At 43.9% G+C, this 24,839-nt stretch overlaps 1 protein-coding gene across 5 annotated transcripts in view; it reads left to right on the top strand.

Moving 5' to 3' along the window:
* LOC125724507 (ephrin type-A receptor 3-like) overlaps window positions 1–24,839 on the top strand; it is a 431,178-nt gene that overhangs the window by 10,875 nt on the left and 395,464 nt on the right. For 4 of the 5 annotated variants that reach the window (XM_049001234.1, XM_049001236.1, XM_049001235.1 and 1 more), the window contains exon 3: window positions 5,265–5,925. In XM_049001234.1, the coding sequence (XP_048857191.1) occupies window positions 5,265–5,925 (661 nt within the window). Of the gene's footprint in view, window positions 1–5,264; window positions 5,926–17,812; window positions 19,761–24,839 lie in introns of those variants that run through there. The other variant, XM_049001238.1, reaches the window with a different exon arrangement.

Raw genomic sequence — 24,839 nt, 5'->3', positions numbered from 1 at the left:
ATGCTATTTTTCCATCCATCCATCCATCCATCTTCCAAGCACTTCTGATTTGGTTCGGGGGGGCGCCTGCAGCCTGTCTCAGTAGCATAGGGCACACAGCAGGAGTACAGCCAGGACAGGAAGCCCCTATATTGCTGGGCCCATATATGCATCCTCCATGAGGCACCACTTAGCATAACTATCTTTCTGTGGATTGTGTGCGAAAACCGGAGCCCCTGGAGGAAACCCAAGCCACACTGGGAGATCATGCAAAGCCCGCACATAAGAGCGGAGGCGGGACTGAAACCCCCACTCCTGGAGGTGACAGTTATACCAACCAAGTCCTCATACCACCTTTAGGCTATTTCAGCATTATGGGTATATAACTTAATATATACCTAAAGCTTATATACAAATTATCGTATCTTAAGCAGAGTGAAAACGGCCCTGCTGAATCTGTCAATGAGAGTAAAACAAATCATTAATCCTGACCCTGTTAAACTCTTCTGTTCTTTGTCAAGGTGGGTGGGGGCCAAGACATCAAACCCTCCTGAGATAAATTACTAATAATCACTCGTGACCGCCCTCCCCCCCGCGGTTCGATAAGTATTTTACCCTGACATCCCAGCCGCGTAAGTCAGACCGGTCCTGCACGTGACGACAAATTGCACCGAAGGAAATGAAACGTTGGATGGTGCCTGTCGCGGCAGTGCTGTCAGAACCGCTGGAAATATGAATGTGCCCCGTGCAGACAGTGTTTTACAGCACACAGCGCTGTGTATTGCAGCCTCTCCGAACGGCAGTGGGGCTCAGCCTGGGATTCATTATCCCCCCTGTACTCCCCGCCCCCCTCATAGTCACACTGAGCTCCGTTCGGTCCCTGAATGCGTACCATAAAACTCGCACATAGGCGCACACGCCCCGCCAGTCCCAGCAGGCAGCCCCGTGCTCATTCCCATTTCCAGGGAACGGCCCAAAGAGTTGGAGATTATGAGATAATTGGAACATGACGATTGGGATTTGGGCTCCGCCCTGTGTGAGCGGTGCGAACTCGACGGATGCTAGTGCCACCATACTTGGCTTGAAGGTCTAACAGCGGCCATTGTGTACCAGCACAATGTGCCACTAAAGTTTGGGCACTCTGGAAAATTAAGGAAGTGTTGATTATGAAATATATGTATAAATGAAGTAGAAGAGTGTGTGAGTTTATTTAGCCTTTAGCTAAATTAACAGTGAAGACAGCAACGCATGACATCATTTGACCCCCTCTTGGAAATGGTTTTACTTTACTGCTCAAGTAACTTTTCTCATCCATCTTTTTTTTGACAATAATGCAATTTGCCTGGCTTGAATGGACCATCTGACGCACCTTCCAACTTCCCGCTTTCATTACAGTTAGATACTTCTTTAGATTTCCTTGAAATGGATGGAACTCATTCATCCATCCTTCTGTATTAACAGAGGATAATGTAACTTTAGTGTTTTGTTGGTAACAAAGCTCTCTTGGGTCTCCAGAGGCATGGATAAAAAGAAGTTACAGAGGATTAAAATTAACTTATTTTTATTTATCTACCGAAACAGCTTTGGACAATCAGCTCAACTCTCGTCACGGTTCTGAAAGCTCTCTCTCTCTCTCTCTCTCTCTCTATGTCTCTCTCTCTCTCTCTCTCTCTGTCTATGTCTCTCTCTCTCTGTCTGTCTCTCTCTCTCTCTCTCCCTCTCTCTCTGTCTATGTCTCTCTCTCTCTCTCTCTCTCATGCTTTCCCTTTCTCTCTTCTTCATTCCCCCTCAACAAGAGCTGTGTATGCAAACCCATACATGGGAACCAAACCCACAGACATGTTATAGGATACATCAGACACTAATATATTACAAGCGCTTTCTCTATGAACAGTCATCACTCTCAGCTGCCATCTAAAAGAAACTTCTAACCACTTATCATGGTCTGGGTCACATAGTTTATATGAAGATAATAGAACATATTTAAAACACATTAAGCATTTCAAATCTAACCCTGTGCTACATTTTTCCATTTCAGTGTAAATTTTAAATACTAACCAACATCATCATCTCCCAGAAAACAGCATCCCATCTCAAATCCATTGACATTATTTAATCCTGCGAGAGCAGTTAGCGGGGAATCTCAGATTTTGTTTTTGCAGATGGAATAGGACAGTGAACCAGCATACTGGATTCTGGAGGAAGCGACTCTGAAAAATGTCCCACGATTCAGTGTGTAGGTTTAAGTCGGAGAGGAGTGTCTGTTCTATAAAAGCATTAAATTATCGAAAACCAATCCGGCTCCAAAGGAATGGCCTTTATAAACAGGGATCATTGTTTCGGAATGATAGATGGGACTAAGAATGTGTGGTTCTGATTTTGTCGTTGTACAGCATAACTTTTCACTTTGACCACAATCCTACTGTCTCAGCTCCATATGCGATTCAGTGCCTTCCTTTGCAGCATGACTATATCTGGCCTTGATATTCAGCCCAGCTCCATTCAGATTCCCCCAGATAGATAAATTCCTGCTATGTTACACCAGTGCACCACCCCCTGCACACACACACACACACATACACACACACACACACACACACACACACACACACACACACACACACACACACACACACACACACATACACACACACACACACGTTTTAATCATTCCATCAGGTGACAACAAATTCATGCTAGCAGTTACCGGATTGGGTTTCAGTGCAGAGAATGCTTATGAACACTAAACACATTGTTCGACTTTCATTTACGTAATGCTGCCTCAGGATGTTATTAATATAACTTATTTTTCTGTAATGCGACTCTGAGAGAGATTATTCTTACATTGCATATATCTCTAAAGCGCAGCCATTTCTCGTGATTGTCTACTTTCACCAAAGGGCTTCTTTCTGAAAGTGTTTACTAGTTGGCCTGGTTTCTCGTTAAGTGTACATGAGGGGAGAGCAGTGCTTGCCAAAATGCTAATTTCAGTGTTCGCATGCGTGCAGCTTTCCATTGTCTTGGGAAATTACGGCTGTAAAACGATACACGGGTCACCATTGTGCTGATATTCACCAAATCACATTATCGGCCATATTGTAATCTCCCAAATTCCAAAGCACACTTTTTTTTAAATTTATTTTTATTTCACTAATTCTGACCTTACACGAGAAGGTTAGCATTGCCACAGACGAAGAAAATAATCTCTCATTGATTATGCCGTATTAGTAATTTATCTATGTAACTTGCACTCGAATATCTAGATTTAGCGATTGTTGCTGTGCTACATTGTATATTTAATTGAGTTAAATCTTAAATGTCAGCATTGTGTATCGGTGTCGTATTCTACAAAACAACTTAGTTGGTTTTTCTCTATGCCTGTACCTCTTCACCATTTTATTTTATTGGTCAATATAAAAATTTTTCCAATGACGGACCCAGGAAAAGGGATGCTACATTGCAAAAAAGTCATAGAGTCATAGAGTGAAGATCTGCAGCAGCGCATGGGCATTTTCTCTTTAAATGAGGTTTAATGCTTCTTTGTCGCACGGCTGCAAGCCGTAACTAGGATAGCAGCAGTCTTTGCTTAGTGTCAAAACCAGATTTTTGTGACATGTATTTATTAATTTAATGTTAATATTTTCAAAACGGTTTCCATATGTAATTGGGGCAAACAAATAAATGAAAAAATAAGGTACAGGAATATGCGAGTGACATTGCGAGACTTGGTCTTCCTCCAAGTGGTTTTCTGTTCATTCTTATGGGAAAATAAGAATCACTTTTCAGCAAAATTGCTTTTCGCCCCAACTGCTGGGTCCTATCCAAGGGTGGAAAATAGTGACCCACTTTATTCGAAAATACAAAGGGGGGAGAAAAAAAACACGCACATTGAGCCATGGAGCCTTAGATGTGGAAAGGAGCTTTCAGCTGGAGATGTCACCCCCCACTGCTGGAGCTGTTGATGGTAACACTGGTCCGGGGACCTTAAAGAGACCCTCCTTTGTCTCCATGACCACATCATTTCCATCGGCGGTGTGACATACAACATACGACATGCTGTAGGAGAGGCTCGGGTCTGTCGTCTGGCCCATGTAGCACCCTGCTGTCGGTTTTGCCTGCTCCAAGGCAGGCCTTTTGCGTGTGAAGGGGAGTTTAGGCACTGGGAATGTGATGTCGATCAGGGAGACTCGGAAGGCTTCTCCATTTCGCTGGCTCTGTGTGGCGCTTCTGAGAAATCCACCGCTATATCTCACTCGGGAGATCCTCAATAGCACTGAAAAATCACTCAGAAATGATGCTGTGTGAGAAGTGCTGGAAAGCGTGATGGATGTGGAGGAAGTCAGGTTCACCACGGGCTGCTTGCGGAAAGTATTAATAACAAAGGAATCATTTTAAAAATATGTAGTCAGTTCTAGTTACTAACCTCGGCTAATTCTGCTTCTCCTTTTCATCTATAAACACACAATGATGGATTATTAAGAATAATTACATTTCATGATGATCATCTGAATCAGGTGCCATGCTTATTTCTGCTTGTTATTGCAAACTGCTGACATTTTTTATGGAACAGAGATAGAAGAATCTTGGCAGTTCAAAAAGAGGCCTCTTCGCTGGGTGTTTAATTATCCTGAAATTACATCCAAACAAGCAGATTTGTATATATGTCGACATGGCACATTGAATAGGGAGAGACTGAAATCCCATCGCTGCTTTTATATGCTGCAGGAATTCCGGAGGCTGGAATCCAGAGCTGTTCACTGAAAAACAGGAGTGCAGCTGTTTACATCATCGAGTTTTTGGGGCGTATTTATAACCCAAAATCTCTCTGATGACATTGACTGCGGAGCCACTGCTGCCTCATATGGATCTATCGTCTAACTATGTAACCTTATGTGCAGCAAAGCTGCTGATTAGTGCATTTTCAACAGTGTCACGGTGAAGGTTACAAAAAATAATAAAAAAGCAATATCTCTAAAAAATGTAACAAGATTGAGTGTTTCCCGGATGACTGCAGCTAAAATGTCTTAATTTTGCATGACATGCTTTTGGAAAATCACTGCGTATTAAAAAATATCTCTTTTCTTGAAATGAAATCAAAGCTTGTTACATTTCCCAAAAACCCTGCATTTTATGGATCAGTAGGATCATATTGTACTCTGTATATAATGATCTGATTCATCAATACTCAGTAATATTTGGTACTTTGGTGTCTACACAATGCATTGTCACATCCTTAGGAAGCTACAAATGACTGGATGAATAAATGTTTCTCTTTTTGGTCCCAGTGGGAAGAGATCAGTGGGGTTGATGAGCACTACACACCCATCCACACCTTCCAGGTGTGCAACATCATGGAGTATAACCAGAACAACTGGCTGAGGACCACATGGATCCCACGAAACTCAGCCCAGAAAATCTATGTGGAGCTCAAGTTCACCTTGAGGGACTGTAATAGCATCCCCTTGGTCCTGGGCACCTGTAAGGAGACCTTCAACCTCTACTACCTGGAGTCAGATGAGGATCAGGGGGCCAAGTTCAGGGAGCACCAGTTTTCCAAAATTGACACCATTGCGGCTGACGAGAGCTTCACACAAACGGACCTGGGCGACCGCATCCTCAAGCTCAACACGGAGGTGCGGGAGGTGGGACCCATCACCAGGAAGGGCTTCTACCTGGCCTTCCAGGACCTGGGAGCCTGTGTGGCCTTGGTGTCAGTGCGCGTATACTTCAAAAAATGCCCCCAAATGGTTAGGAACCTGGCTGTCTTCCCTGACACGGTACCCACAGACTCCCAGTCGCTGGTGGAGGTGCAAGGATCCTGTGTGAATAACTCCAAGGAGGAGGAGACTCCCAAGATGTACTGCAGCACCGAGGGGGAGTGGCTGGTGCCGATTGGGCAGTGCCTGTGTGACATCGGCTATGAGGAGCGCACTTTCTCCTGCCAAGGTATAGTCTCCTCGTTTGTCTCTCCTTGTTTCCATCTTTGCTTCTTTGTAGTGCACTTGCTGTTACAATAGGGCCATCAAACAATCCCCTGTAAACTGCTACAAACACTGCATTTAAAGAATGAGCACACCTTGACATTATACATATATATTTCAATATTCTGGTACATATCTGGTAAGGTATAAATAGTGTAAAGTTTATGATCAGCTGCTGGAGGGTTTGGTGAATCTCCTGCTTGAAATTTAATGCCCTGTTAGCAGAGAGGCGGATGCTATGTGGTGACTGACAGTTAGAAAGTTCTAGTTCGATGCTTTTCCACAGCCGCTGCAGCTCGGGAAGCTGATGGGCCGGGTGTTAAGAGTAATGAACCTGGGCAATTTATCCATAGCGGAAAAAATGCAGTGGGCATCGCCAAAATGACCACCTTTACGATGTTAATACGAGCAAACCATTTGGGATTTCACACCGTGACCCTTTACTGGGTATGCTGTTTTAGAACATGGAGGACTGTTTTTTTCTTTCGGAGTAATTATGATATGATATGATATGATATGATATGATATGATATGATATGATATGATATGATATGATATGATCAAAGTCTAAGCTGCCATGATGTCATGGTGATGCAAACATTGTTGGAGTGGTACAATGTGTCTCTGGCTTACAAGACCATATTAAAAGAAGTGAATGCATATTTATTTGTTTGTGAATGACGTTAAGGAAATCTCAGACGCCACATCCCTCCTTTACCTCCGTACCACACTAAGAGCTGTCTCAGTGAGTCTTGTCAGAAGTGGCTCCTGATTTCTGCTTTCGGAATCAAAACCATTGCAGCCTGCGCTACTCACAGTTTCTTTCTCATTCAGACATGGCGCTCTGGTTATTTCGAGCACCTTTTCGGGGCTACCTCACACATGGCGCTCTGGTTATTTTGAGCACCTTTTCGGGGCTACCTCACACATGGCGCTCTGGTTATTTCGAGCACCTTTTCGGGGTTACCTCACACATGGCGCTCTGGTTAGTTTGAGTACCCTTTCGGGGCTACCTCACACATGGCGCTCTGGTTAGTTTGAGTACCCTTTCGGGGTTACCTCACACATGGCGCTCTGGTTATTTAGAGCACCTTTTCGGGGCTACCTCACACATGGCGCCCTGGTTATTTCGAGCACCTTTTCGGGGTTACCTCACACATGGCGCTCTGGTTATTTTGAGCACCTTTTTGGGGCTACCTCACACATGGCACTCTGGTTATTTCAAGCACCTTTTCAGGGCTACCTAACACATGACACTATCTGGTTATTTTGAGCACCTTTTCGGGGCTACCTCACACATGGCGCTCTGGTTAGTTTGAGTACCCTTTCGGGGTTACCTCACACATGGCACTCTGGTTAGTTTGAGTACCCTTTCGGGGTTACCTCACACATGGCACTCTGGTTAGTTTGAGTACCCTTTCGGGGTTACCTCACACATGGCACTCTGGTTAGTTTGAGTACCCTTTCGGGGTTACCTCACACATGGCGCTCTGGTTAGTTTGAGTACCCTTTCGGGGTTACCTCACACATGGCACCCTGGTTATTTCGAGCACCTTTTCGGGGCTACCTCACACATGGCGCCCTGGTTATTTCGAGCACCTTTTCGGGGCTACCTCACGCATGGCACTCTGGTTATTTCAAGCACCTTTTCGGGGCTACCTCACACATGGCGCTCTGGTTATTTCGAGCACCTTTTCGGGGCTACCTCACACATGACGCTCTGGTTATTTTGAGCACCTTTTTGGGGCTACCTCACACATGGCACTCTGGTTATTTCAAGCACCTTTTCAGGGCTACCTAACACATGACACTATCTGGTTATTTTGAGCACCTTTTCGGGGCTACCTCACACATGGCGCTCTGGTTAGTTTGAGTACCCTTTCGGGGTTACCTCACACATGGCACTCTGGTTAGTTTGAGTACCCTTTCGGGGTTACCTCACACATGGCACTCTGGTTAGTTTGAGTACCCTTTCGGGGTTACCTCACACATGGCGCTCTGGTTAGTTTGAGTACCCTTTCGGGGTTACCTCACACATGGCGCTCTGGTTAGTTTGAGTACCCTTTCGGGGTTACCTCACACATGGCGCTCTGGTTAGTTTGAGTACCCTTTCGGGGTTACCTCACACATGGCGCTCTGGTTAGTTTGAGTACCCTTTCGGGGTTACCTCACACATGGCGCTCTGGTTAGTTTGAGTACCCGTTCGGGGTTACCTCACACATGGTCCTTCTGGTTATTTAGTTTTGCTGGATTTAGAGAGATGTGAGAGACAGAATTCTGCCGCCAGCAGGGATTTACATGATCGCTATGAACTGAAATATTTGAACCAACCTGGACGACGGATGATAATTTTAAGTGAAGAATAACGGCCTCATTATATGTATGAAGCATGTGTAAACTTGATATGATATTTATGTGATTTTTTCCCGTGCATTTGAGCTTTTATTGAAATAGACCTACATGTCGAAGATACACTGAACTGGCTGCATGAATAAGTATATGGGATGAAGCAGACTTGCTCGGTCTGGGATGAGTAACACATGGAGTCCTCCATCCACTCAGCCTGTTTCTCTTCGCGGTGTCCAGATGGTGGGTTCAACAACCTGCTTGGCTTCTGGGTGCGGTCTCTCCGTCGGACTCGTAGCTGAAGACGAGCGTGTGGCAGGCGGCAACCTTATTAATGCTCACAGTCCTGCAGGGCGGGAATGTCACACTGTCACACTGTAAACTTATTTGAGTAGTTTGAGAACCACTGACAAAGCTATAGCTTTAAGAAAAAATTTGCATTTCCCGGCCTTCATCCCCAGTCCAACACCCAGGCAACTGAGTGGGAATTCTCCCGATTAGCCACTCGGGCACTGCTGTCATGCGTCCAATACGGTAACCAAACCCAACTTCAGACTGAAATATTATTTGCGTGCATCTCTACACCCTGATAATGAAGATATTAGAAGGCAGGGAGCCTTACGGGAGGCTCCGGGCACCACAGTGAGACGGCCTTGACAGATCGGCTCTGCTTATTGAGAGAGACGTTCTGCAGCAGACGGTTCCTCATCACTGTGAATCCACATCACGCTCCTGCGCTTGGCACAGAGGGTACAGCAGCCATGGAAAGGTGGAGCGAGTCCAGGCTTAGCACTGCACCGGAGAAATGCCGCATTATTTGCCGGCTCTTTGAGCTGTTTGAGCTGTGCTTGTTTTTTTATTTAGGTTTCCACTCACATGCACGCTTGTCTCTGTCATGACTGCAAGGCTCCTGCGATGGACCTTCAGCTGTGTCGTGACAGGTGTCTGTTGCTGTGCAGGAAAGATAACTGTATAAATCTATGCTTACATTTTATATTTCACTTCAAATTTATTGTCTGTGTACTACAAGAAACTATCTCCACCTTCTACATTATGAGCCTGGTCCAGCAGCAGGCAGTGTATGTACTGACTGCATTGAGCAGCTTTTGTCCTTCTTAGCTTGAATATGATCAGGACGTTACAACATTTCCAATCTGGGCAGTTCGTTTTGTATTCGTCTAGTGTAAAACACTAAGTGTTTCCAATTGTAGTGTTTTTCAAGATGGATGGAGGATTTTTTTTTTTATCCTGTAAGTCGACCTGGTTTAGGTCCTTCGCTCTCCTAAAATAATTGTATATAAAATCTGCTCCTGCAGAATGAATCCCCACACAGAGCAGGTACCTTCAAAGACTGATAACAGCGAGGTTCATACCTTCACAGCCTTATAGCAGTGAGTGCAGTCACTGCCACATAGAGATGCAGTTAGTCGATAGCAGTTTGACGGGCCGCCCTCTCCGCTTCACATGCATCACCGGTGTAAGAGGTGGGGATCCTCGCACCTCTCATCGGTCTGCAGAGCCCACGACGAAGCCAGCCGCTGTCGGCAGTCCCGCGCAGCCGCTCCGTCTCTGCGTTTTCATCTCTGAGAACATTATGACTGTAATGGATTCCTGTAAGGGGGTGAAAATCCAATTTGTTGAAGATTGGATTGATTTCAAAAGGCATGACGTTGCTTCGGTGGAGTAAAACAGCTTTACCTTTGTAAATTGGTATTATCAATGGGAAAAAAAGACTACGTCATACAGCAATAATCCGCGCAGAACAATCGCTTCTTCATTCCCCGTCAACTGGGTGAGGTATATCTGGTGAAGTAAAACTTTCATTACCTGGGAGGTCTCAGCTGTCTGCCTATACAGTACGTATCAAACTGCAGACCAGACATCAGCACTATTGTGAAGAAATGGGTCATTTTTATCCATATTATTTGGATTTATTGACATACATAATGCCATGTTCCCCATCTCTGGATTATACCATTTTAAATCATTAGATTATATCAGATCTTATAACCAAGTACAACAATCCATTCCGAAAATCCCCTACTGAGGGCTTATAGGGTGAAAAAAAAACACTAATGTGAGGTATTTGCCTCTTTTTTGCGGTGCTGTCTGCTTGTGGTTCTTTCCTTTGGAACTGCATGTCTTTGAGCAAACATTGGCCTAATGGTTCTGGTTGACACAAGCCCAGAGCAAATCCCCGTGTGCTGAGATTCCATCAGGAGGACCTCGGTACGCTAATTCTCAGCCATATGTGCATATGCGGCCTTAAAGCCTTTAATTTTCTAATTCTGATTTCCGAGAATAGAATCTGAATGTGCATTCTCCTGATTTTACAGCTGGTAATTATCACAGGTCATTAGGACAAGCCTTTTCATTTCATTGGAGGTTTCGTTGAGCCTTTCGTCCTGATATATTTGCTTGTAATGATTCTGGACATCAGGGTTGCCACTGACCTCTGCTATCCTAAGCATCCTCCGTTCAGTATGCTGTGTGTATGCTATGCAGAAAATTTACATGGAGTATTTTACTGAATGCTTTCAGCATTAAACGAGCTTATTGTTCTCAGATTTGAAGGGATGATTTGAGGAATTACATTTTTGTGCCTTCATACATAATGTCTAGTTACTAATATGTCTGCAGCCAGGGTTATCAGGAAGGGCTGATGCTTTTTCGAAAGACGTTTCTTCTTTTATCTGACATGTTCTGCGTCGGCTTTTCCTCGTCTCTGTCACGGCTCCGGCTCTGTGGAGCAGATCCCTCCTCGCACTGCTGGACCAGGCCGCAGAGTCGAGGCTTGTGTGCTCCTGTGCTTACAAGGCAACACGTCCTTCACGTTCCTCCTTAAAGTGCCCTGCATTCTGTCTCCTGTCCACAAACAGGCGCTCGGCACTAGGGGGAATCGCTAGCACCTTTTCTTATGTGGCATCGTCACCTGAAGGCATCATCCACATACATTGACAAGTTCAAAATGCTGCCCCAAGTTTGGTTTTCGTAGAGAGATTCTATCCACTGGAGATTCAGAAGGTTCCATAGTGGAAATGGAAGAATTATGGAATTCTGCGTTTTTTCTTAGGGACATAATAAAGTACAAAGGAATACTGCATTTCAGTTTGGTATTCAATCGCACAGACCCTCCACCTTGAGTGTTTTTACATTAAAGTTCAAGGAGCAGTGGATACTGGGGTGAGAGTTCTCACATCGCAGCTAAGATGCCAGTGTGGCTGATAATTCCATAATTTCATCTCAGTAATAATGTTTCAGCAAGAATTCCCTATATACAGTCTTAGAGCCCACTGTACTCATGCACTGAAGTCTGTCAATCTCTTTAAAGTCAAGGATACAGTTTTGTTTGCGTGGGTCCACTGCTTAACAGTTTAACCAGATTAGATTAATTATGAACGAAATAGCCTTTTGAGAGGATACCTGAAGTCTCTTGACATTTTGCAGATGTGCTTGAGTAAATGAGTATCTGAAAGAGTATTGCACACGTAGTGTTCCCTGAGTCAGAGCCTCTCTGGAAGCTTGATGAACACAGTGCCCTTGATATCTACACCTTTGGAAATAATAAGCTACTGCTTTTGTCAGTTGCGTGCCATGATTTGCATTTACAGCATGTCCAATGCAGTTGAAGCATAAGTGATTGCCGTTGACTCAGAGGTCGGTGATATGTTTCCCAGATTCTGATTATGGCTTGATGTTGGTTCTGCAGGTCTCCTGCTGGTCCTGTTACAACTGTCGTGTACTTTTTGAGCTAGACAGATCTTCCTTCACAGGGGACCATTGCATTGGCTGGAATTTAGCCTTAATCAAGAAAAACACTGAACTTTCAGGAGCGTGCTCTGGTAACACAATGAAGAAGCTTCAGTTTTGGGGTCTGCCTGGCTCATATTCTTCCCTTAAAGCTGGCATGGTGTTGACTGATGTCCAGTGGGATTAAGTCAAGTTGAACTCAAGCTCACGTCTGACTCTGATTTTCAGACATACATGTCAGCTGTGGCAGTGTTCTTCGGTGGGTTTCTTAAACCAGTGGTTCTCAGTCTGGTCTTTGGGGACCCCTAGACGGTCCACATTTTTACTTCCTCCCAGCTCCCTGCCACACAATCCACATTTTTGCTCCCCCCCAGCTGGGAGCTCTCTCCCAGAGGGAGCAAAAATGTGGACTGCTGGGGGTCCTTGAGAACTGTGTTGAGAAACACTGTCTTAAACTATGTGTAATTCAGCATTTATGCCCCTTACTTTTGAGTCAAGTTCTTAGTGGAACTTATGATAACTCGGGTGACTCTTAGAACCTGGTTTCTCCATCAGCCTCTCGTTTTCTGAGAGCTTTATGTGGTTTCATTCTGAATATCTGACCAAGGCACTTTCCTGTATGTGATGCTGTATGGTTCCCTTGACATCTTAGAAAACAATGTTTGAATTACTTGTTTAACTTTGACGCAACGTTTAGCCTATTATACATATTTTTATATAGTACTGTGTAAAAGTATTTGACAGTATAAGAAAATGATCTATTTATAATTTACATGTTGGTGTAAAACTATGCTATTATACCTAGAGAAGTGTGTTAGCTTAGCCGTTTCAAAACTCTGCTAAACTCACTCCATTTATGAATTTTTGACCACTAGCACACCCTATTTGGCTAATAAATTTCTCATTCACTTATTTAACTAATTAAATTAATTAATTAAGTGAGCTGGTGGAGAAATGTAATATATATATATATATGGAACAGCTGGGGAGCCTCTGAGGAGAGGAAGGCTTCTGCTAGTCAGGCCAAGATACCAGCAACTTTTTGGGGATAATAATAATAATAATAATAATAATAATAATAATAATAATAATTTGAAAATCATGCTGTTCATTTACCTACATTCTACTAATAAATTGTTTTTTGTTCTGAACAAATATATGATTACCACCGTGATAAATAGCTTTAAACATTTAAACATTGACAAGTCCTGCTACCGCCCAAATGAATTAAAAAATAAATTGATAACATTCTAAAAATATGAAAAAGCGTTTTTTGTTTTTTTTTTGCTAAGAGAACACCAACTCCGGCAATAGCGAACAACACCAGTCCCAGAACACTATATCTTATGTGTAAGATCTTATGTAGGTATTTTATATACAGCTCAGGAAAAAATTGAGACCACTCAAATTTTAAAAAGAACAATCTGCATTAAATCCTGGTTTTTGAGTCAAAAATTTTCCAGAGCTGTATTTATTACATTTATAAAAAAGAAAGGGATAATCATCTAGTGTGATAAACTTAAGAGACCAAAATTTTCTTTAGCTATCAAACTCTCGCATTACTGATGGACTGTGGTTATTCTGCAGTACTGCATCCGATATTGGAACAGATTTGTTTTTCGGAAACTCTTCATACTCTTCACTGTCTCGTTTTAAGGTGAACAGTCAAATTAGTGGTGTTTAAATGTTTATTAGTAGATCCTCCTCATGAAATTTTAGCAAAGCAGTGTTTGCAAAAAACACGTTATTTTCACCAATGAAAATTATTCCGCACAGCAGACATTTTTCTAACGCGGGTGTACAAAGTAATATCCATCCATCCATCCATTTTCCAGACCGCTTATCCTACTGGGTCGCGGGTGGTCCGGAGCCTATCCCGGAAGCAATGGGCACGAGGCAGGGAACATCCCAGGATGGGGGGCCAGCCCATCGCAGACAAAGTAATATGGGTCACCATTTTAAAGGAAATTATCGGGGGTAATAATCAGCTCATTTTTAACCATCGGCCGATACAAACGATGCATCTATATCAGTGTCCCTATCAGTCCTCGTAATGTTTGTCTGTGTGAGACTGGCTGCCCATATCAGTTTATGCTTTCCGGGACTAGGTTTCCTGTAACCAACATTCAACTGGCAGCTTATTACTGCTTGTTTTCAGAAACCCAGGATGCAAATAGTGTACAAAGCCAGAATGGAAGATAATAATAATCCTGCAAATATCGGAATTGGAAGATAGCGGTGATTTAATATGGGACTTCTTTTAAAACGTCTTTCGCAGCGAAAGTTACGCCTAAAAAAGTTATAACCAAATATAATACTGTTGATGCTTGTTTCATGAATACAGGCAGTTGCTTTTTCTACACCTGCCCGCTGTGCTCCTGATGCTCCACAGCAAACATCTGGGGAAATCTGTGTTAATCCCATCATCCCACATTTTATAAAAGGAATACAATTACATTGCAGCAACCCGAAAAACAAAGATTCATTAGCTGCACATAACTACGTATTAAAACTATAGGGGAAAGCAATAAAATGGCAGTTTTATTAAAGTTGCCACCCTAAAGCACTGTTCCATTAATTAATCAGAAGGCAAAATACCCCACACAAAACATGCGACTTTCAAAGAGCATTTTCCAGTCTAGGAATCACCGAAGTCTGTACATTGTATCATATCATGTTTATCAGTAGCCCTTTCCATGAAAAACAGCATTCCTTATCCTAATCCACTCTTTAAGTTGATTTTCATTGGGGGATTGGATTGAATGATGGCCCACATGGCATATTACGTAGACTGCTTTCCTTTCTGGGATTGGATTCTGCTCTCATGACATACAATCAGGCTTCTTCTTGGCTCTGGATTTGACTTAAGCGTATTCTTTTTGACAGGCAATGTGTCAGCTGGTTTTAAGTCCATGGATGGACTGAACTGTATTCCTTATTTTGCATTCTGTGGGCTGGTTTTTGGCCTGTGATGTGACACGGACTAGTACCTCCTAGCACACTGTGTCAGTTGGCGTTTGGCCCATGATGCGATGCAACCCCGTTTCTTATGATACACTGTGTCAACTGGTTTTTGGCTCATCATTGGATGTGACCCTGTTCCGTATGACACACCGTGATAGCTGGTTATTGGTCCGTGGTGGGATGCGACCCTGTTCCTGATGACACATTGTGGCAGCTGTTTTTTGTCTCTTGATGGGATGCGACCCTGTTCCTCTTGATGCACTGTGTCAACTGGATTTTGGCCCATGATGGGACACGACCCTGTTCTTCATGATACACTGTGTCAGCTGGATTTTGGCCTTTGGTCGGATGTGACCCTGTCCCTCATGACACAACTTGTCAGTTGCTTTTTTGGGCCATGATGGGACACGACCCTGTTCCGGATGACACATTGTGGCAGCTGTTTTTTGTCTCTTTATGGGATGCGACCCTGTTCCTCTTGAAATACTGCATCAGCTGAATTTCACTCCCTGCTTGGATGAGGGGTGGGAAAGGAGCAGGGATGTTGGCTTTTTCCACTTCAGACAAGGCCACCACAGACCTAGGAATGTTCCCCACTTGGTTCCAGATGCAGAGAGCTGAGGGGCTGTTTATTTGAGATGGGCACCCTGTGGGGGGCTCCATGCTCTGTGTGGGGGGGGGGCTGTGATGATGATCGATGAGAGTGGCACCAGCCTGACAGCAGGGCAAGACCTTTCTGACTGCCATTCCTCCCGAGCTCACTGGGGCTTCATCTCAGGGGATGGTGGGGGGGTCAAGGAATATACGAGCTGCTCGCCTTATCTTTCAAAGATGCCCCCCCCCTTTTTTTGACCAATACGTCATTACTTAACTAGACAGTCATTAATTTGACCAGCAGACCAGCACACTCATTCACCATTGCCATATGTGGATTGATACCAGCGCTTCAGCTAAGTAGCGCACTTAGTATTTGGTAATTGTCAATTTGCTGACACGTTTTATGCTCGACACTTCACATCAGCAAGTTTCCCACTAATGGAAAACACAAACTAGCTGGCCCATTGGCTCAGTATGTGGGTCAATAGAAACCAGGCATTTGAGTCGAAACCGGTCACCTCTCCCCCGACCCCTCGCAGCGAGCCGTGCGTAGCTAGTCAACATCTGCTTAACCTTGTGAATCTGAAGTTTGCGGCAGGCCCTTGTTTGTCTTTTTAACGTTAATCAATGGAGCAGGCGGCAAGCCCTTAACATCCCAGCTGGGACCGTCTGAGTGCCTGACTGGGAGGCTCTGTGGAAACAGCCGGATCGTTACTGTAAACCTGAGAAAGGAGGAAGGATTTATTGCCTGCCGCTGCAAAACCTTCCCATCTTCATTTAACGGCTCATAGCCGAGCAAATATTCTTTTAGTGATCTCGGGCAGACAGCCTGCAAATGATAGGCGCTAACAGTGTCAGTCACCGAAATAGTTAATAGGGAAAAAATGTACTGGATTCTTTCTGGTTTTATGTCTTTCCTTCAGGGAATATAGGAGTTCTATACCTTCCACTTTGAGTAGGATGAGCTCAAGCTGCCATATGTTACGTTGCTGCTGTTTGTTTTTAATCATGGTAAATTAGTTCCGGTGCAGCGTGATACCGTCTCACAGGGGCAAAGATACTCCTTGCTGACAGCTCCGTGCTCAGCAGGGGATGCAGAACATACACGGGAAAAGCACTGGAGTTGTCAATGACTCATGTAAGCATCAAGAGAGGGAAATCTCAGGGCGATTCTTCTACATTTTGTTTGTATAACAAGGGAGTTGCTTCAGCCTCCCTGCCATAGACTCTGAGAAGTAGTGATTCCATTCTGAGCACGGTTCAGCTTAACTCAAAAACAGTGTTGGTTAATTTCAAATGATTCAGCTTGATTGGATTCAACATGCGGCAATTTGATTCGGTAATTATCTCAAAAGGCAATTTTTGTAAATCATACTTGTACCTGAAACAATACTGAATTTTTCCAGAACCTCTAGGTAAAGATTGTGATGTTGCAGACAAAATGGTTTAATGTCAAACACGGGAAACAATCTGTGTGACAGAAAGCATAATTTAATTGGAATCTGTTTCCTCATCTTTGATGAGTTACGGACATAAGATCATTATACGACAGATATTACGAATGTTGCACCAAAAGAGTATTGAGTGGATAATTACGGCATTATTTTGCTTTTAACTATGATTTTTACTTATTGACCACGTGGCTTAAAACTACTGAAAAAAATATATTTATCTATTTATCTGAGTGTAAACAAATATACAGGGAATTTGGTTAAATTCTGCTTTGCTTTTAATCTCATCTCTGTGATTATATTTTATGTGTATGACCAGGCAGACAGCAAATAGATGTGAATTTTAAAATACCAAAAAGGGATGTGGTAATAATGGGCTTTGTAGCAATCTATAACTAGAACCATAAAAAGGACAGGAAGCATTTCAATTAATGCAAATCATTTTCACATGAACTGTGAAAGTAAATTATGAACTCTTGTAAAACAGATAATGATGCAGAACTACTTGTCATTTCATATCTTTATTAGGGAAAAGGACGGTTGAAGCATGACTTTCATACAATATAAAAATGTACAGTGCATCTGAAAGTAGGTGCAAACTGTGGCAACATTCAGCACTATACACAGATGCACATAGCTGTAATAAGGAATATGGGGACGATGCCAGACAACAAAGATGTCTCTCAGGCAAGGACAAACCCCTTTGTCTGGGACGCTGTCAAATGCCCTCTGTTTCCTATGTAGGAGGAGGCAGGACAGAAGGAGGCTGCGGAGCAAACCCAGTCGGTGACAAGTGAAAAATGTCATTGACCAGCTGAATTCCGGGGAGGGGAATCTGTTCTGTTTAGCTGGAAAAACAAGACGGGTCACAGACCACAAGTCATTAACTTTTAAAGGAGTGTGGATCTGCTATGTGAGCCCATGCATCATCTTAGGGAGAGCCAAATTTCTGCACCTCCGGCTTATTAAAACCTTTCCATGGTCCAGCGCTGCTGATCCCCCCCCCCAACCTTCCAGGAGTGACTTCACCTTGAATGCCAAGCGCTGTGCCGAACAGCTCAGCTTATTAGGGCGTGAAGAATGGTTACTCTGCGAGCGATGTTACAGCACTCACGGGACAATGGAAACGTACAGTGCATCCAGAAAGGTCCCTGCTTCTACTGCCAGCCTCTTCTGGAGGGAGGTGCCCCGGCATTGCCTCTTAGAGTATCTTTGTGTTTTACTGTTCAGCTTACACCTCACTGTAGCCTCAGTCTGAAGAGGGGCATAGACTCGGCACAGAAGCCTACCAGGCTTTCTGTTTATCCATTAATTAAAGAAGGGACCTTTAAACAAATGAGGAGAGACCCCCTCCCCCAACATAGAGAGTCCAGACTGTTCCACATAATTTAGAAGAACTCTCTGAAACACTTTAATAACTCTATTGAAATATTAAAATGCAGTAGATACTATGACTCAGGAAGGCAAAGTAAGCTTATGTTTTATTGGTTAATATTAATCTGGTCTCCGATTATTCTTTGTTGAATTTCAGCTTAGCAGGTGTGCATTAACGACACATTAAATGGGAAAGCATCGTGTTGAATTCAAGGTACAATCACAGTATATTATAATGGTGTAATTTCAGTATGAAGGATACAATTCTGAATGAGTGAAGTTATTACAGGAAAAGGTTTCAGTTTCCATAATTTCTGATATTTTCGTTTTTGTCTTAAGGGTGACAAAGTGTGCGTTCGTTGGTATAAACTGAGCTAAGCTTGCCTTAACAGAAAGAGTGAAATTCCTCCTTTCCTGTGTTTTTGCAGCTGAAGAAATTCTGACTTTATGACAGATTGAGTGATTTGTCAGGGGCTGCACTAATGACATCACAGTAAAGCATGGAGACAGTTTGGGGGATATTCCCTCTCTGAGGTCTTTTATATGAGCAGGTCCTGCCACCTTTGCCTATGATAAATAGGACACTGTATAACTAATGGGAAGTCATGTGCTCTCCTGTTATGATCCCATTAATAGATTTATGTTATAGACTTATATTCACTATTTTCGCATTCGCTCTCTCTTTAGCAGTGATTTTAATAATATTATTTCAAATATAAAATGACCTATAAATTAAACAACTAAATCCTTTTTATGTTTATCCATGACATGTCATATTTTTTATGTAGCTATTCACCAAGCCCTGCGAGTATGGATTTCAGACTATGTGTTTGTATTGTTTCCTGACATTACCACTGGTGTGCTACTGACTGCCTCTTATTAATTCTGTTAATGGGCAATGAGAATATTGCAATTATTACTATGATCATAGTATAAACACATCAGAGGGGAGTGGTACAGCAAAATCCATTTTCACTTTGTATCTGCAGAGAAATAAATTGAAGTTACCGTGTAGCTAATGACAGGTGGTGATGCACGAACATGTTATTAAAAAGCCGAAACGAGGTGTTAATTACATCTTTACACATTAATACATGGCTTCCAATACATGTTATGATTAGGTTTCTCATGTGGTTAATTACATGCAAATTATGTAGCCACAATCGATGTGGTAGCTACATGGTGTCACCTTTTGTCTTTGTTATGCAATGATTTGAATGTATCCATAAAAACAAAATGACAAATTTAGCAAGTTTTCTGTCATTGCCATTGTGTGAGGAAAGGTTCAATTAAATAGCGCGTGTTTTCTACAATCTGATGTTCACGATGCACCGTGTTCTGCTTCTGTCGACATTTGGGGGGAGCAGAATCATTCTTGGAGGGGTGTTTGATTGAAAGGGGCGTCGCTCCCAGTAAGCAGCAGTAACCCTCAGGTGTTCGTGTTCAGACATCCGTTTTGTTCGATGGTTAAATGCATTTTGTTCTGTGTTGAGGCGTTTGACAGATCAATGGTAATCACTCAAATAGAAAATCATACTTCAGAAAATGGGCGTCCTCTTTACCCGTCATTTAGAATTATGTAAAAATGATTATTGCCTAGCAAGATGATTGTAATTAATCAAAACAATTGAAAGTATTGGACAGCCTCGCCACATAAAAGGGGGGGCATCGTAATGAAAACAATTAAAGTAAATTATCTCAGGATGGTGGACGATAACACTCATCTGTTGTTCAACTTCCAAACTTGTCGGTAGCTGGAGAACCTATGCGATGCATCCGTACTGAGGCTAGCGTAAGTGGTTGAGGTCACAAGGTCAAGTGGCGGCTGGTAGAGTATGACTTCGTGCGGACGTGGTTTGTATTTATGTGTTTCACTGTACTGGAATGTTCTGCAAGCTGGACTGCAGCATGAACACCCATGCAGACAGTAAGTGGCAGGGTGACATTTTTTAGCCCTGTGGCTTTTTCACAATGCACGATGCCTTCAGGCCCATCCGGACCCACATTGTGTTCAGAGACTCCCTGATCTGCAGTGTCTCTCTCTGCGGGGAAATCAGGTCACAGCCTGCACTCTGCTCAGGCCGCCGTTTTGTGTACTGCTGCATGACACACTCTGTGTCCTTGGCATCACTCTCACGGGCAGGTGGGGGATTCGGCAAGAACGTGTAAAATGTGTGAAATATCAGCGGAAGTCAGCTTCCAATTTTTGCTATGACTCTCACTGATACACCACAGAAAGTAAGTTTCCCTGTGTTAAACCTGGTTGTGTAGTAGGACAATAGACATAATGTATAACCGATGTATATAATTGGCCATTTCAGAGGCAAATACATAATTAATGAAATGTATTCTAAATAAAACTTAATTTCCCACATTGTTAGCAAATTTGAAAACAACTCAAGATCTGATTTCACAGTTAATCCAAGGTTTGGCTTCTACTATCAATGGCTGAAATCCTCCGTTTGGTGCTGAATTTATGTTCAGCTTTCAGCCGCGAATAATCATGCACTGGAATTCATTCACGCTATCAGTGAATGAGCTAAACTCAGGATTTAAGTGTGACTTTCCCGGGAGCTTGGAAGCCCTGACATCTGGGCTCTGTGTCTGCCTGGTTCTTATATTATTGTTCCGAGGTAAATGTGTGACGTGCCATTACCTGGTAACGGGGAAATTAGGCAGGAAGTGTGTTTTGTAATTAAGGGGAGAGCGGCAGTCTGGGTAATGTTTAAGGCCAGATGTAGTGGACTTATAGCACACATGTGAGGATTGAAGAAGCAAAAATACAGCCCTTTTAGCATGTAATTAGCGCTGCATTTGCCAAACTTTATGTTTGGTTGGTAGATGACTTTATAAAGTTGATGCTGGCTTGTTAAGGTAAATGGACTTTTTTATATAGAACATGAAAGTGCTGAGCGGCACTGAGAGGGCCTGTCCTGATGTACATGTCACAGAGCTTACTTACACATCTCTGTTTGTGTGTGCGTACGTGCTCTGACACGCTGGGTTATGGTGTCCACTCAGCATGAAGGCGACGGACAGGCTGTCTGTGCCTCTGTGAAAGCAGAACAGACGGGGGGGGGGGCTGACTCTATTGCTCTGGGGATGGGGCGGGGGGGGGAGGGGTGAATAGAAGGAAGGGGCACTGATTGCCTGTCTTCTCTCTGTGATCCGGTGGGGGCTTTTCAAAACCAGTCCTGAGCATTGACTGGGTTCCACTGGGAGCATGGCTTTTCCCAGTTAACCCTGTCATGATCCTCTCCTTCCCATACAGGTTAGGACATGCATTTAGATTCATTCATCAGCCTGAGTAACTATAAGCCATAATCGAGAGAATGGGATGGGAAGGAAACCTCCCCACCGAATGCTAATGAAACGGCAGCGCTGCTTAGGAAATAATTTGCTTGCATTTCCCTGTTCCCCGCAGCCGCATCATTTGTTGCACTGTGTTGCAGCAAACTGAACCTGCGCCGACCAGCATGCTCCTGGTGAAAATCGCCCACATTCTATCATTGGCTCTCCCATTGTGGCAAATTTATGACCAACTACGATTTTTCAATTTAAATAAGTTCACAGAGTGATACATTCAGCCAAATGCTAATTAGGCCTATTCATGGTGCCTGTTTGTACAGATTAGGAAAGGTTTAGGTAGATTTGAACTGGATCACAGGTTCCTGCTTAGGAACAAACGTCTAACCATCATTCTGCCTTCAGTGTGTTGTGCCGTTCTGTGTGCGATCGGAGCCATTGGTTCAGATCCCTGGGGCACAGAGTGATTCCATTACTGGGCTCTTGAACAATGTCTCATCCCCACTGCTTTTGGAAAAAAGGTATGATGCTTTGCCCACAAGCATCTGCTAAAATAAATAAAATGTCAACATATATCCAGCTTTGCAAGTAGCTGAGGTCCCGTAACGGAGACATGGAAGCTGTATGGGCAGCGAGCAGGAGTCAGGGCAGGTGGGGTTAGGGGAGGAGCAGTGCATAATCAGTAGTGCCTATCAGAGGGAGTGCAGGACAGGGAAGCCATGCGGAACAGGCCCGAGGAGGAGAGGAGGTGAGGCATCCATCTGGGGGGGTGGCGAGCTGTCGCCTGCCCTTTCTGCTCAGTTATTGTCCCACTGACTGGAGTAACAACTGTGATAATTGTCACGAGCCGCGTTTCAAGGCTGGGTTAGCAGAGTGTGTGAAAAGTCAGGTTTCGCCAACCCCCCCCCGACTTAGAGAAGCACACACGTCTGTACCTTTGGCATTCACAGGCTGCTTCGGAAGATTTAGAGGGCCGTGGTCGGCGCTGGTCACCGCGGGGCTCGTATAGACAAAGGAACTTTATTACCCCAAAATTGCATCTCAGAATGGGGAAATGCAGAGTCAAGCAAACCTCTAAAGCCCTCTAAAGTAAAAAAAAAAACAACACACTTATGTCTCCATGCCTCCCATCCCTTGACTTCCATCAAAACTCCTCCCCCTCTGACCCTCTATAAGGCAGTAACAAGCTAATTAATACAATTAGGGGCAGCAGGGCGTTGTTAACGGAGGTATCTGCGGGCACGGAGGCCGCAAGTCGCTACCAAGGGAACAGGAGACGTAGCCCACGAGTCCAGCCCTTCTCCACTGCTCTGCCTCTTGTCGGCTCACAAAAAGGAGTTGGAAGCAGCAGGGAACATCTCAAAATTACAAACCTCTTCTGTTTTTAAACCCTGCCTTGCCTTCACCCTGAGCACGGTTTTGACTTGCTTTTGGGACTTTGGGGAAATCGTAAAACATTCTTGGGTCACGACAGCCTGCAGCGATTTTGAGGCCGTGCAGATTCATGCAGTTTAATGGCAGATTAGGCACAAATCTCTTATAATACACTTTAGCAAAGTTCAGCAAGAATTTGTCCAGTGGAACTGAAATTATTCAGAGTATGAAAGTGTAATGGCTGTGAATTCCCTTGGTTTTAAGGTTCTTTATTAAAGCCTGATTAAAATGCAGAGCTGGAAGAGCCTGGAGATCTTTGCTTATTCTAAAGTGGATACAGTTCAAGTCAAGTCAAGTGAGCTTCTTTGTCAAACCATCCATATACAGGTCTACGGTGGTATGAGATAATATTCCCCTAGGACCATAGTGCAATGCAGAAGCAGCAGATCTAGTTCAGGTGGGATTGGGTGCAGGTGTAGAGGAAAGAATATGAGACTGTTGGGACTATACGCCAAAGTGGAGGCTGGGGGTGCAGTTTTCATGCACCCCATGACCAGCCTGTCAAAGCACTTCATGATGACTGGCTTGAGTGCAACTTGGCAATAGTCATTGAGGCAGGAGATCATTGAGGAGTCGAAGGAGTTTAAATGCATTTCTGACCCAGCAGTGTCCCGGAGAAGATACCGTAAAAGGAGGTAAAGGTAAAAGTGTTACTTTTTTTTACTGGCATTCTCTTGTTTGACCTGTTCCGAGGTTTTTCTCCTCACTCTTGTTCTATAGACAAGGAGGCTGCTGGTTAGATGGTGTTCCTCTCTGCTGAGAAGCACCTTGATGTAGCGTTGTGAGGTGCCCCCAAGGAGGCCTGCAAGTACATATGCGCTGGAGAACATACCACAGGCAAAGTAACCCCAGCTAGTATAGTTACCTACACACACTTGTACACTTGGCGGGCTATCAAAGGTGTAGAGGAACTCATGCACATGTATGTATGTGGACTGAATGGTTGATAGGTGTAAGACATTATGAATGATGAGAATCTTCTGGATAATGGGAATAGACTCTGTGGAAAAAAGAGTAAATGCGTCTGCTGGATTCCGTGTTATCATCTTTGTCCACGGATGCACATGTGGCCAACCAGACCTGGGCCCGTTCCCACATGCTGATACAATGAGAGATAGTCCTTTGTTCATAGACGGATGGACGTTCATGTCCACAGCCGCGTGAAAAGCGTGGTTATCATGCCTGAACACCATACGGAGGGACACGTCCTCTACAATACCCTGAGGCGTGGCTCTCGGATCAGGATTGTTTTATTACTGGTCTTCACCCTCGTTCTTTTGAGAAAATAATACGTCCGTTATCAGTCATGCCCGCCGCGGGGCTGACAGTCGGCATGCTTTAAAGCAGCCAGAATAATCCCTGGACCCTTGGCCGACCTCCCGCCTCCTTTGTCAGCGTGATAGATTTATCAGCCGCAGAGGAATCCGTGTGGTCCACCAGCCTCCCTAGAAATGGATCGGGCCCTACCGGCAGAGAATGGGGGGACTGTAAACCTGCCACAATGGGGGATTAGGTGGTGGCCAAATCTGCTGTCATTGTGTTCCCTCGGTGTTAAACCAGAGCGATTCACACAATGGCACCGGGGAGGAGCAGAAGCCTGAGAAATCTGGAAGAGGGACTCGCATTCCGCCTGGCATTGAAAATTATGCTAATACGC

This window comes from Brienomyrus brachyistius, unplaced genomic scaffold, assembly GCF_023856365.1.
Source record: "Brienomyrus brachyistius isolate T26 unplaced genomic scaffold, BBRACH_0.4 scaffold57, whole genome shotgun sequence".
In the NCBI taxonomy this organism is placed as follows: Eukaryota; Metazoa; Chordata; class Actinopteri; order Osteoglossiformes; family Mormyridae; genus Brienomyrus; species Brienomyrus brachyistius.
The sequence above is the reverse complement of the archived record's forward strand: the minus strand, read 5'-3'. Positions and strand labels throughout refer to the sequence as shown.